The sequence below is a fragment of the Pteropus alecto genome, unplaced genomic scaffold, assembly GCF_000325575.1.
Source record: "Pteropus alecto unplaced genomic scaffold, ASM32557v1 scaffold98, whole genome shotgun sequence".
Lineage (NCBI taxonomy): Eukaryota > Metazoa > Chordata > Mammalia > Chiroptera > Pteropodidae > Pteropus > Pteropus alecto.
Genome location: NW_006443570.1, coordinates 3,429,664 through 3,442,777, shown reverse-complemented (window position 1 = coordinate 3,442,777; position 13,114 = coordinate 3,429,664). Strand labels below are relative to the sequence as shown.

Below are 13,114 nucleotides of genomic sequence, written 5' to 3'. Positions count from 1 at the left end.
CTCCAGTTCTTTCATTGCAGAGGTACTTCTAGTTCATACTAAACCCTGTGATCCCTAGCTCTAACATAATAGGTTTCCATAGATAGTATTTATTTAGAGTAAAAGAGAAAGGTCAAGAGTAGACAACAATGCTCATTCACTGCAAATATTATAATAAACAAGGATTTCAATGAGATATAATTTACTTATTCTGTAGTTTTTTTGCCCTCATTTCTACCAAATTTCAACTTAACATTTTAGGAAATGAAAAAACTAACCCCTAAAAACATTTCAACCTAATCAAAGAAGTGTGTTATTTATCAGGTTACTTTTCAGCTAGTGAACTATGTAATAAATATGACACAGGAAACTACGTTTAGCTTGGAATCTCACTATGTGGAATCTCTCAACCTATGAGGAATTTTGTTCTCTTACCCAAATTAGTATCATGACTTCCCCCACTAGCAGGCAAATTCTAGAACAGTTCAGAAAATATTTTCTGTTGAATAAAGACTGTCCACATGTTCTTGATCAACAGAGATTCTGAAAAACACTTTTCAATGTGGACCTTTTAAAATCATGTTCTTCTAGTGGCCCTCTTGGCACAGTGGGCAGTGCATCAGTCTCATAAAATAAAGTTTTTCTATCACTCAATATTTTTTTGGCACAATATTCCAGGCAAACCTGAAATACTACGTAGCCAAAATAATATATAGCAGGATGAAGATAAATATATTTGAGCACTTAAAAATATTAAATACCATAGTAACAAGATTTCCAAACCATTGATGGGCGAGTTCATGTCCCACAACCAGAGCAACCCACTGGCGTGATGAAGAACAGGAGTTTTTTGGATCAATAAGCAATGCAGTCTCCCTGTGTTAAAACAAACAAAAAAATTAAACAATAAAAGTACTGCAATAAAAGCATGCATGCACAAGTGGGGAGGGAGATTCAAACAGTAAATAAGGTGGTCAAGTTAGGCTTTAGAGATGTCAGAAAAACATTTCCTTAGAGTATACAGGATATAAAAAGTTCCAGGAAGATTAACAACTACGTCAAGAGAATTCTACAACAGAAGATGAAGCTGTGACACAAATTTAACTATCAGTTTGCTGACTGGACAGCCGCATGAAATTTTAGAAAAACTTTGTCTAAGGGATTAGGGATTATTATGCTAAAGAAAGAAGACAGTTCTTCCATGAAAAGGCAGGGAGTGGCAAGTGGGGAGAAGATGCATTCCACAGATCCAAAAAGAACACTGAGCAGGTTGTCTAAAACTTAGCTCATCGAAGAAGGCAATTGAAAGTAGAAGGCAAAAACTTGTTTACAGATCCTGCTTCAAAAATTATACAATCCACATGTTTATATTGTGGCAAGAGACATGTAAAAACTTGGCTAGAAATTATTAAATTAGGGCAAGTTCTTCAAGCTGAATAACTATGAAACTACTGGGAGGAAGAGAAGGCACCGAAATGAGAAACTGAGCCAAAAATATACCTAAAAATCTTACTAATGCCAGATGCTCACTTTAAAATCTCACACTCTCAGAGGGTAGCATCGAGGGTGTTCATCTGCATTTCTGAAATGTGCCCGGAAGTAAGGGTAGGTAGGAAAATTTATGGCAAATCGAAAAGCAGAAAATACTCAACTATGATCAGGAGTGAAGCTCTTATGAAATCAGTGATTGAAAAGATAAGGCAGGGTAATGCATCATTAACATACCTATAAGTAACAAGGCCCCAGTTCTCCATGGCACCTTCATAAAATAAATATAAACATTTATTGATATATATACATACTTCCTTCCTCAAAAATCACAAAATTCAAAAAAAGCTATTACAATTCAGCAATAAAATGAAATTTACTTTACCAGCTGCAAAGTCTGCAATAGCAATGAGATCAATTTTAGGTAGAGGATAAGGAACATTGAAGTAGTCCTTATAAAAAGGCAGGGTTTTAGCAGCAACCTATAAAAGTATAAACAAAAGAACCATCTGATATATATTTTATTGTAATTCATACAGAAATCCACAAAGGAATCCTGTTGCAAGCAAAAGTATCTCACGTTACTAGAAATCAACCTTGGGAGCTCTACCTCCAAAGACTGTCTTAGCCCCAAGATTTGTATAGGTTGGACAAACTTTAATCCAGTTATAACTTGAGATGAAAAATATAATTATATATTTTCCCACCCAATCTCTGGATATATAAATTCTACTCTAATATTTTCTTAATCATTATCTTGTAAAATGTTAATGCAACACCAAGGTTGGTAGTTCCAAAATTCTATTAAAAATAAAACCAAAGTAGCACGACAAATTTCAGATTAAATGATAAATAACTGTACTAATAATTGATCAGAAATGTAAATTCCCCAACCTGGAGTTATGGACTGTTGGAACAATCCTCTTCAAGTACATTTACCTCTAACGCAAATTTTCCTTGCTCTGCTTTGCCAACAGGGGTGTAAACACGGACACACACACCATCTTTTGACCTTGTTTCTACAAAGTCATATTCACCCACAACAAATGCCACCAGATACGTAGACATGACAGGTGTGCGGGCAAACTTCACTTCCACTACATTTTCATCATCAGGGTATGGTTTAAAAAAAAAAAAAAAAATTAAACAGATTTACATCAAATACCTTAGAGCAAGCACTATCCCAAAACTGTAGGCTTTGCGAACTCTCCTTCCTCCTTTCCAGCACTGCTTACTTCTCTATACCAATTCATCCAGTGCTTTTATGCTCTCAAGATTTTCCTATTAAGAAGTAATCTAATAACGTATTCACACTAAGAAGTTTGAGGCTAAAGTGTTAAAACTACCAAGGATTTGTAAGCGAAAAGAAACAACTTTTCTTGAATACCTATTATATGCCAGGCACCAGGATGTTTTAAGATAGACCTCAATACTTTTCACATGAAATAAAGATAGAAGACAACAATTATTAATAAAAAAATAAAATGTAATTGTGGAATCTACATTTCAAAGGGTACAGAGTTCTAGATTTAGAGCATTCTCTGTGCCAAAGTTGGCTCTAAGCAAATTTGTGAAGAGATCTCTACTTTACCTTTGGCGTCTCCAATTTCCCTTTGGTGTTCTCCTTCTTTTTCCTATACAGGCCCTCAATTTCCTCAAGCTCTCTCTAGTCTTTCCTCCTAGGAAGACTTATTTAAGAACAGACTTGATAAATTCATACTAAATTGTAAATGAATATTCAGTTCAATAAATTAGCCTCCTCTCTACGAATATTTGAGAAGAGAATGGCATTCTATCTATGGAATTCTCTCCACCAATAAAGGAGGCAAAGCCAGTTATTTCCAGGTATAGTAGTCTTTTTCAAGTTTTCTAGATTCATATTATAGGCTATAGGCTACGCTATGTCTTAAAGCAGTCCTAGACAATACACTTCAAGTGGTGAATGCTTAATCTATTTATGAATGAGATCAATGACATCGGTGAAGACACTATACTCCAAAAATACAATCAGCCCAAAACCTAAATACTCTTCATTATGTGTCTATATCTTTTGGCATTTAATAAGAAAGTCAGATATTTTTCCTTTCAGGTAATATTTATTAAACTCATCACTTAGGTTTCCAAATTAAAAGAAGTAGATAATCTTATTAATGTAGTTTACAAGAAATCTCTTTCATGGGGTGGGAAACTCTAAATAAGCAATTAAGAAAAAGAGGGCTTACTGGAAATAATAAAACTCACATTTGTGTTTCTATTATGTATCAAACACTATGTTAGGTGGTTTCATGCTATCCCATCTAATCAGCAATCTACGATAAAAACTTATACTTACGAACACATACATACCATGTTTGATAAAGCTACTCTGTCTTTAGGAACAACCAATGAGATATCAAAAGTTGCTTTGATGGCAGGCTCATCCCAGCAAGGAAAAGCCCTCCGAGCATCAGTAGCCTTGAAAATATATATAAATATTACTGAATTAACCTAACAGCTATTTCATGAAGTAACTGTCATTTATTCATTCATTTACATAATTCATTCACTTGTTCAAATATTTACTTTCTTTTCAGTGCCAGGCAACAAGCTAGGCACTGACTACAAAGAAAACACAAGGCTTAGTATCACTGCCACATCAGCAATTATCCAGGAATGAGGTCTACTGCAGATCTTAACAATTTATAGTATTAAAATAATTTATAATTATATTTTTGCGTTTATTTTTATTTTCGTTTTTTTTTAAATATTTTGGTTTTTAATAAAACATTTCAAAAATTTAATGCAAGTGGTTTCATCAATACTGTTAACAGAACATAGATCATAGGAAGGTCAAAAGTATACTGTAAGCATTGATAGCTGGGAAAATACGACAGGTTGCCTCTCTGGCTTTTATTTCAAAAATAAAAATAAAAGTATTTTCAGAAACTGTGATATACTTCGTTCTTTATCTAGAATGGTATCAATGAAAATAATGACAGATGCTCTATCAATTCTAAGCAGGTCATTCATTTAATGGCATTTCCATATACTACACATAAAACTGTTACCACTTGACCTACTTAAAGAGACTTCATTCTTCCTTTAAAAAAATAATAAAAAAACAAAGCAAACTTGTTAAAGAAAAATAAAATTTAGCGGTTAAGTATAATATCAGTTACAAAAGAAAAAAGTTAGATAAAAAACAAAATAAAAAAATAGAGCCAATGACAAGATTCAGTGCCATAAAGAAAAGTAACAAAATATGCAGAGGTAGAGGAAGCACATACTTCTGCAAAAAGGGTTTCTCTGAGGAAGAATGTTAGATGGCTGCACTCTCAAAAAATTAAATTATAAATTCTATCAAAGAATAAATAAAACATTTGAAAAGTAAGTAGAGTATAAGAAAAGAAATAGCACAGAAAAACTTAAATTAGGAGCAGCAGCAGTACAGAAATGAATTTATACTAGAGGAAATTAAATGACACGAAATAAAGATTTAAAAGTTACTAAAATATCCAAAGGACGAATTGATGAAAGCAATCAAAGGTACATTTGAAGGATATACACTAGAGCTAAACCTATTATTAACTGATGTTCTTGAAGAAGAGATCAAAATACACACACACACACACACACACACACACACGAATACATACAGGTAATAAAACTTCAGTACCCCAATTGCTTTTATACTATGCACCTTTCTTAATTAAAATTATCCTCTTAGTAATTGGCACCTGTGGCTTTTCCTACTAAATTAACAGTAATGCTGCCATATATAGATATATATTTTCATTGCCTAACCCGCACTCCTAATTCCCTCCCTTCTATAATAAAGATAATTGGGTAAATATAAAATAAAAATCCAAAATCATGAATTATGGCCAAAGGCACTTAGCCTCAAATAATCACACAAATAATAGAATACATCTTTGTCAGACTATCTAATTTAAGATCGTAATACTTCAGAAAATAATACCATACCTCAAACTGTGTGACAGCAGCATAGCGTACCTCTCCAGAAGGGGTAGTATATTTACTTCTATAGAAACCTTTCATTTTGTCATTCAGCTCTCCAACAAAATCTATCTTTAAGGTTCCTGTACCTGTGATTGAGGATAAATGAAAACCATTTTTGTGGAAAAGTTAAGTATAAATTATTTTTTTAAAATGTCCTTAAGACACTAATTCAAAAAAAAAGACACTAATTCGGTTCGCTATTTATAATGTTTAAATCATCCCTTCCTTTCTCAAATACTCCTGGCAATGGAGAGAATATTTACTAAAGTACATGGTAGACTAATCCTAAAGTAAAACTTAAAATAATGTTTACAGTGGGTAACTGCTTAGAAAATTCTTTACTAACTTAGTCTCGAATCACTAATACATGAAGATAAAAACAGGAAAGGCACATTTATTATTAAATGTATAACATGCTATTGTGCATGGTGCTTTAAAAATATTTATAAACTTCGAAGTAGGTATTGTCTCTATTTTTTCAGATGAAGAAACTGAGGCTGAAAGTTAAATAACTTGCCCACGGTCACACAATTAGTTAAGTAACAAGAATGAGATAAAAACTTAGGCCTGTTTAGTCCAAAATTCATGCTCTCTGCCAATTATATCATGTAAATTAGTCCTTTTAGACGACTTCATGCCAATAACTATCAGTAAGACAAGACACTATCTGCTCAATCCAAAGGGAACACTGGTTCCATACTTTTGTAAGGAACTATAAAGAATACCAATAATTTGATCAGCAAAAGGGCATGAAACAAACTCTTACAGCTACTTCGATCATTTGAAATCTGATATTAAAGAAATACATTTAACCAATTATTAAATACAAATAAAAATGAATATTTATTCAACCTGAATATACATTCTATTGTCGCACAAGAGCAAAACCAATTAAGATAAAATGGGAGTTTTTGTGAGTATATACACTTTCTTTCATAACAGAAAAAAAGTAATTATCTAGCAGTCATCTACTAAATTCAGATGCATGACAAAATAATAATCCTATCTTACAATTTACGAGTCAAGTTACAAAAAAAACCCCCAAAATGTTGACTTTGTAAGTGGTTCTTTTAAAGTGCCTATTTATAACAGGATCTGGAGCATGAAGTCTAATAAATCAAAAACAGAGTTTGATTATAAAGTAATTAGCTAATCACACCAAAACTTTTATATCCTAATATAAAATCCTTAAACTGTTACTTTGGAATTCTGCAGAGCAACGACACTGACATTGTTCAAAATGTTCTCTTCCTTTCTCTTTCTGACATATCCTCTTGGATGTTCACAAAGTCAACTCTTTACCTTCCAAAACTGAATGTGCTCTTTGGAAAGCTCCAAGTCATAAAGAGTCAAGTCTACAGAATAAGTGAATGACAAACTGCAAAATGTTTCTAGATAAAACACTAAGGGCATCTATGAAGTAATTAAACTGATTTTATGTGCCTCCAATTGGTTTTGAAAGTGATTTCAAGTGAAAAATTCAGACCTTTGCAACAAAGTCATCACAAAAGAAAGTGCCACTCTTAAAAGTAATCTAGGAAAACAACACTAGACACTCAAATGAAGCTCAAATGAATAGACATTTGTGATTATTTTTTTAAAAATCAGACATTCTGTCTGAAGGGAACAATGCATACTTCTTTCTTTTAAAGAGAATGATAGATTACTGAGACAGTAAATATGAATACAGTAAAAGAATCTGAAAGAATTCACTTTAATAAATTTTACAAGGAATATCTAACAGATTATAAAAACCCACTACCTTTAAAGAGAACTGCTTGACCGAATTTTATGTTACAATTCCATAAATGGAATTGGCAAGTCTGTTTTCACTAAATTAACTGTTAAAATGTCTTTTAAATAACTCATATTCCATGGTAAATCTACTTTTGACTTTTCCTATTTGGAATAAAACTCATAACTAAATAAGAAAGGCTGCTTACACTTTTACTCGGTTTTAAATCTCCAAGGCCATCAAACCATAACAAGATATTGACAGTGACCACTTCCAAAAGTGGCATACTAAACAAAATACAAAGTATTGGGAAGGGTTATTACCTGAAATTCAAACAAAACACAAGTTAAAGTTTTTTAAAAAAATCGTTAACAAATTTAATTAGTGTCACATTGTACAATACTAATTACAAAATATTTACTATGAACATAGAATTTCAGGGCAAGAAAAAAAAGAAAAAAGGACTTCTTGATTAATTTCACTTATCAAATTTACACCATATTAAAGAATTGCTAGATTGTCTAATTTTATACCTATTTGCACACAAAATTTACAATGCTTCCTCAAATTACATACAATATTTCAAGATCTAATGTATGCAATATTTATCTGGTTGGTGTGGTAACCCTTTTAAAACATACAATGAGTTCATTTATAAATTAAACAACTGAAAAATTGGGACTTCCACCAAAAACCTTATCTGTTTAACGTTTAGGAGACCAAAATAATTGTAAAAGCTGAAGTAGATCTTGAAATACTTTAATAAAAACTTAATGAGCCTACTAAAGGCTATAAAATGAAACATTATACAAAAAGGGTCTTTTCCTTTGTGTCACCATTTCTTATGATACTATTTTTCACTCTTCAAAATGTTAATATCTTCTAGTGTTTCTCCAAATAAATGCCACTCTACAGGATTCTTAACCACTGATTCTGAGGTTCTTAGGTTGTACAATGATTATGGTAACTTAACCATTATTCTAGAATGGTGCCAGTTTCAGAAAAAATGTTTTACTTAGCTATGTAATAATACTTGACATGACTGTTAAGTTTGATGAGGCTAAACACAAAGGTTACTAATATCCTCCTAATATATGTTCAATATTTACTTAATTACCAGAAGATAGACCACTTGTACAACCTATTAAAATTTTGAAAAAAATAAAGACTTCATTCCTAAAGCAAAGAATAACTGGATAACTCTGACCCAGAGAATCTTGGGAAAATGTGGAAGCCAATGATTTTCAAACAGATATTTATAAATATTTAATAATTAAATATAGTCACATCTATAAATAAGATACTTTTAAATTCTAATTTGTATCAGTTATCTATATTGTTATATTGGCTAAAAATCTCCAAAACTGTCGAATTATAGTATACTAAAGATCATAATTTTCCCTGACCAGTTCCTTTTATTAGAAATGACTTCACAATTTACCAAGTCTGCTGTTAATAATACTTGCCAAGAATGATACAGCTCTCATATACTGATAATAAATAACTGCTTACATATATAAATAAGGGGAAAAGAAGGGTGCAGAACATTATGTGTGGCATTCTAACTTCTGTTTTAAATAGAATATACACAAATGCTTACAAAAGCATGGTATAGTTTTGAAAAGATATATAGGAAACTAGTTGCTTCTGAGGGGTGGAGCTGAGAGTTGAAGACAGGGATATAACGACAAACAAATTTTCACTATATATAATATCACTTGAATTTCAAACCATGTCCATGTATTATATATACTGCTTGAGTTCAAATCTAGGCTCTGTCACTTACCAGCTGCTGACCTTGGGCAAGTTAGTTAATTAAGCTATCTTTGTGCCTTAGTTTCTTTATCTACAAAGTGGGGATATTTATCTCAAAAAGGATTTAAATAAATTAGTATTTGTGAGGTACACAGAATAGTATCTGGCAAAGATTAAGCATTTACTAGATACATGCACATATTATATATATATACACGTATATTAACCCCCCCAGAAACATACATATCCCCCTTCTCAAGAGTTTCTGTCTATCCTTACCTGATGAATTCTAACAAAACATTCTGGTTTCTTTTGATAAATACAGTATCTTTAAGTTTTTTGATTTAATAAATAGTGTTGTCATATTTCCTAATGCTGAACAACTGAATCAATGCTATCTTTTTATTTTTTATACACGTTAGGTTTGGGTATTTTCTTGGACTATTTTAAAAACCAGTTTTTAAATATTATTGCTCCTCTCTTCTTCACATTTCATTAATTTCTGTTCTTAAATCTTTATTTTTCTCTTCTACTTTCAAGTTATCTGTTCTTTTTGTCTAATTTTGATCTTGATGCTTAGCTCATTAATTTTGTCTTTCTTACCTAAATATCCTCTGAGTAATGTTTTCCTGCACCCCAGATGCTTTGATATGTAGTAATTTCATTACTCAGTTCTAAAATTTTTCTAATTTCCATAACAAGTCCTATTTGACTCATTAATTTTCAGATATAATATTTTTAAATATACAAGGGATTTTTTTTGTTTCTCCTTTGCTACTAAATTTAATCTTTTCACAGTGTGAACACAGTCTGTGATAATACGGATTTAAAATTTTTTAAAGATTTTATTTTATTTCTATCAAAGTAATAGTTCATAGTATAAAACTCAAATTCATATACTACTACAGGTTTACATATATAAGCTGCAGGCCCCTGCTCACTGTCACCCTACTCCCCAAACTGCCCCCAGTAGCAACTCTGCCATTTTTAAATACTTTGCTTATACAGCTATTTCTTCACTGTTCAATTTTATAAATTTTCTTCTTACTACTGAAAAAGTGAAGTTTTAGCTACATCACATCTCCCATTCCTATATTTTTTATAAAGAATTAAATCGTCCCTGCCCTTGCAAATATGAAAATACCTTTATTTTACCCTCTTTAAATTCAGTTTGGCTAATCTGTTAGCCTTCCCCCTTCCTCCCAGTGCCCTCACCTCAGGGAGAATCTGGTTGAGAGCCTCACTTTATCCCAAAAAGTTCTAAAATCTGCTTTGGTGTGGGACTTTCTACATTTATTGATTTAGTCCCTCTCAATGTTGTACCTTTTCAAACTAAAGGCTCCTGCCCCATTAGTTCAAAGAAATTTTCTTGTTTTGTGTCTTTAATAATTTCCTCTTCCCATTTTCTCTGTCCTTTTGCTAGATGAACGTTGGGTTTGCTAAGTCCTCAAATCTTCCTACTGTTTGGAAGTATCCTCTATTTCATTTTCTAAAACTTCTACTGGATTTTTTTATTTTTTTAATTTCTATTTTATTGTAATTTCCAAAAGTTTTCTTGCTCTAATTCTTTCTGTTTGATGATATTCTGTCCTGTCCTTGTTTAATTAGTAGAATATTAAAAATATCTCTAAGGATATTAATTCATTTTGGGTTTTTTTGAGACTTTCTTTTCATTTGCTTTTGCTTCTTCCCAGTTCCTATACTTCAATTATACGTATTGTTTTGCTTTCTGTTCTATCTTTCATATTAGAAGTTTTATCAAATATCTAGGAATTATTATCCCAGAAATTTGGGCTTGGCCATGCTATTTGCTTTGGCAAATAAAATGTGAATGGACATCAAGTACACCGCCATCCATGTAGAAACTTTACACGTGTCTTTGTAGTCTGGCTCTGTCCCCATCCCTGAACTTCTGCCTGCTGCCATGTGAGAGAACAGCATGCTGCTATAGGTTCTAGAATGAGACTTGTGAGCTGAGTGGAGCTCAGTAAAGTTGGCCATATAACTACAGATGATTACCAGTCCTCACAGGGCATTACGTAAGCAAAAAATATTTGTTGTAAGCCACTGAGGTTTGTAATCCCATTTGTGGGTTAAAATGTACACATATACTTACATATAAATAGACTATTTCTGAAAAGATTCACCAGACAGTGGAAGTAGAAGTCTGAGAGAGGTAATCTCAATTTTTATGTTATATCCTTAGGTATTTTAAATACATGTTCATGGCAAAACATTATTATTATAATAATATCACACAAAAAAATCCTAGCTAGAAAAAAGCAAAACGCAAGGTGGTTAAGAGCCCTGAAATAAAAGACAAAACTCCAACTTAAATTTTTTTTTTAATTTTTATATTAAAGTTATATATTCTAAGTATAAAAATTACAGAAACCAGAAAAAGTTATAAGTAAGAATAAAAATCATCAATTATGTCATCAGACATATCATTTTATTTCTACCATTTTAGAGGTATGATTCATCATCCTGTGTGTATAATTTTGTATCCTGCTTTTTAATTTTATAATAAGCACTTTATAGTGTTAAGAATTCACACACCTCACTTTTAATTACCACATATATTCCACCATACAGATATGTTATAATTAGCTTATTCCCTTTGTGTTGGAAAAACGTATTAATTCCAATTTTTTACTGCCTTAAATAATGTCTCAATAGATATTTCTAGGCATAAAACATTTCCTGTATTTATGATTTTACTATAGGATATATTCTTCTTACCAGAATTGCTGAGTCAAAAGACATGAACATGTTTAGTCTCTTGATACAGACTGCTTCTAAATAAATTACATGGATTTACACTTTCACCAATAACATCAAGGCAGTCATATCATCAAGAATCTTTTTTTTAAATTTCAACTTACATGACAGGCAAAAACTGGTATGTCAGTAACTGTTGTTTCAGTATTTCTCATTACTAGGAAGGCTGACTTTTTTCACATGTTTATTAGTCATCTGCATTTTATTTCACATGAATTATCTGTTGCTTTTCAATAGTTCATTAATCAAAGTCTTAGGTGCTTTACCAATTGATTTGTATATAATTTCTTCTATATTAAGCTTGGAAAGTCTTCTATTTTCTTCTTGCTTTTATACCTAATAATAGTAACATCAACAAATCTTTCCTTTGATGCCCTCTATAACATCTATCTAGTCTCCAGCTGTACATTAAAATCATCTGCGGGACATTCATCTTAGACTTGGATTCAATTAGTAAAAGACGGAGCTAGGTAAATATATTTTTAAAAACTAAATTGAAAAGGTGAAAAACAGTGCGTTATGTTCTAGCGTAAAAAGACCATTAGTTTCTGGTCTATGTTTTTTTTTCCTTTTATTTTTTTTCCCCCTGATTGCCTGACTTTAATCTGCTTAAAAAAATGAGGGGGAAAAGAACACATAATAAATTTTTTTGGAAGATGTCACTATTCATCACAGGATTTTACAAAAGCTACATCTCTTACCTGGTTGGAGAGTACTAGGAAAAGACAAGGTGACTTTTTCATCTTCATTCTGATAGTTAAATCCTGTAGCATGTATTTCTGGAATGGAAAAAAAAAAAAAATAGAATAAATCTGACTGAATTGATAAAGACCAAATCTAGACTGCAGCAAATTAACATTTTCAACAGCAAAATCTCACTTAAACTAAATATTCTTAATTCAATAAGTTCCTACCACACGACTGTCCTTTTAAACTAACCTATTTAAGGCTAAGTGACATAAGTTAAATATGGTCCTTAAAAACAATCCTTACGCATCCTATATGAATTCAGAAAACTTTATAAGAGAAATAGAGCTACCATAAAAGTGAAGAGGTTTTTCCACCAAATTCTCAGACACGCTTCATTCTCAACTTTGTGTGACCATATTGCTTTCTATGTATAAGTCTCAATCATGAAAAATTTGAAGACTGAGCAAACTGCTAAGATTTTAGTGTTAAAGTTACATGAATGAAAGTTCTGTCCCCCACCCAAAGATAGGTGACAATCCCAACTAAGATTTCCAATAAAATTCTTTGTTGTTACATTTTACAGAAATAAACAAGGTGAAAACAGGTATGTGGATTAAATTAAGGCTTCAATTTACTCCTTACTAGGAGTGAGAAGACACTGCTTATTTGACTGATACTTCAGGAAAC

At 31.7% G+C, this 13,114-nt stretch overlaps 1 protein-coding gene across 1 annotated transcript in view; it reads right to left on the bottom strand.

Annotated features, from left to right (window-relative positions):
• NPEPPS (aminopeptidase puromycin sensitive) overlaps nt 1-13,114 on the bottom strand; it is a 63,004-nt gene that overhangs the window by 22,830 nt on the left and 27,060 nt on the right. Inside the window, 8 exon segments of the mRNA XM_006927031.2 lie at nt 741-855; nt 1,705-1,738; nt 1,853-1,949; nt 2,407-2,592; nt 3,259-3,273; nt 3,814-3,921; nt 5,431-5,552; nt 12,439-12,516. Coding sequence (XP_006927093.2) covers nt 741-855; nt 1,705-1,738; nt 1,853-1,949; nt 2,407-2,592; nt 3,259-3,273; nt 3,814-3,921; nt 5,431-5,552; nt 12,439-12,516 — 755 coding nt within the window.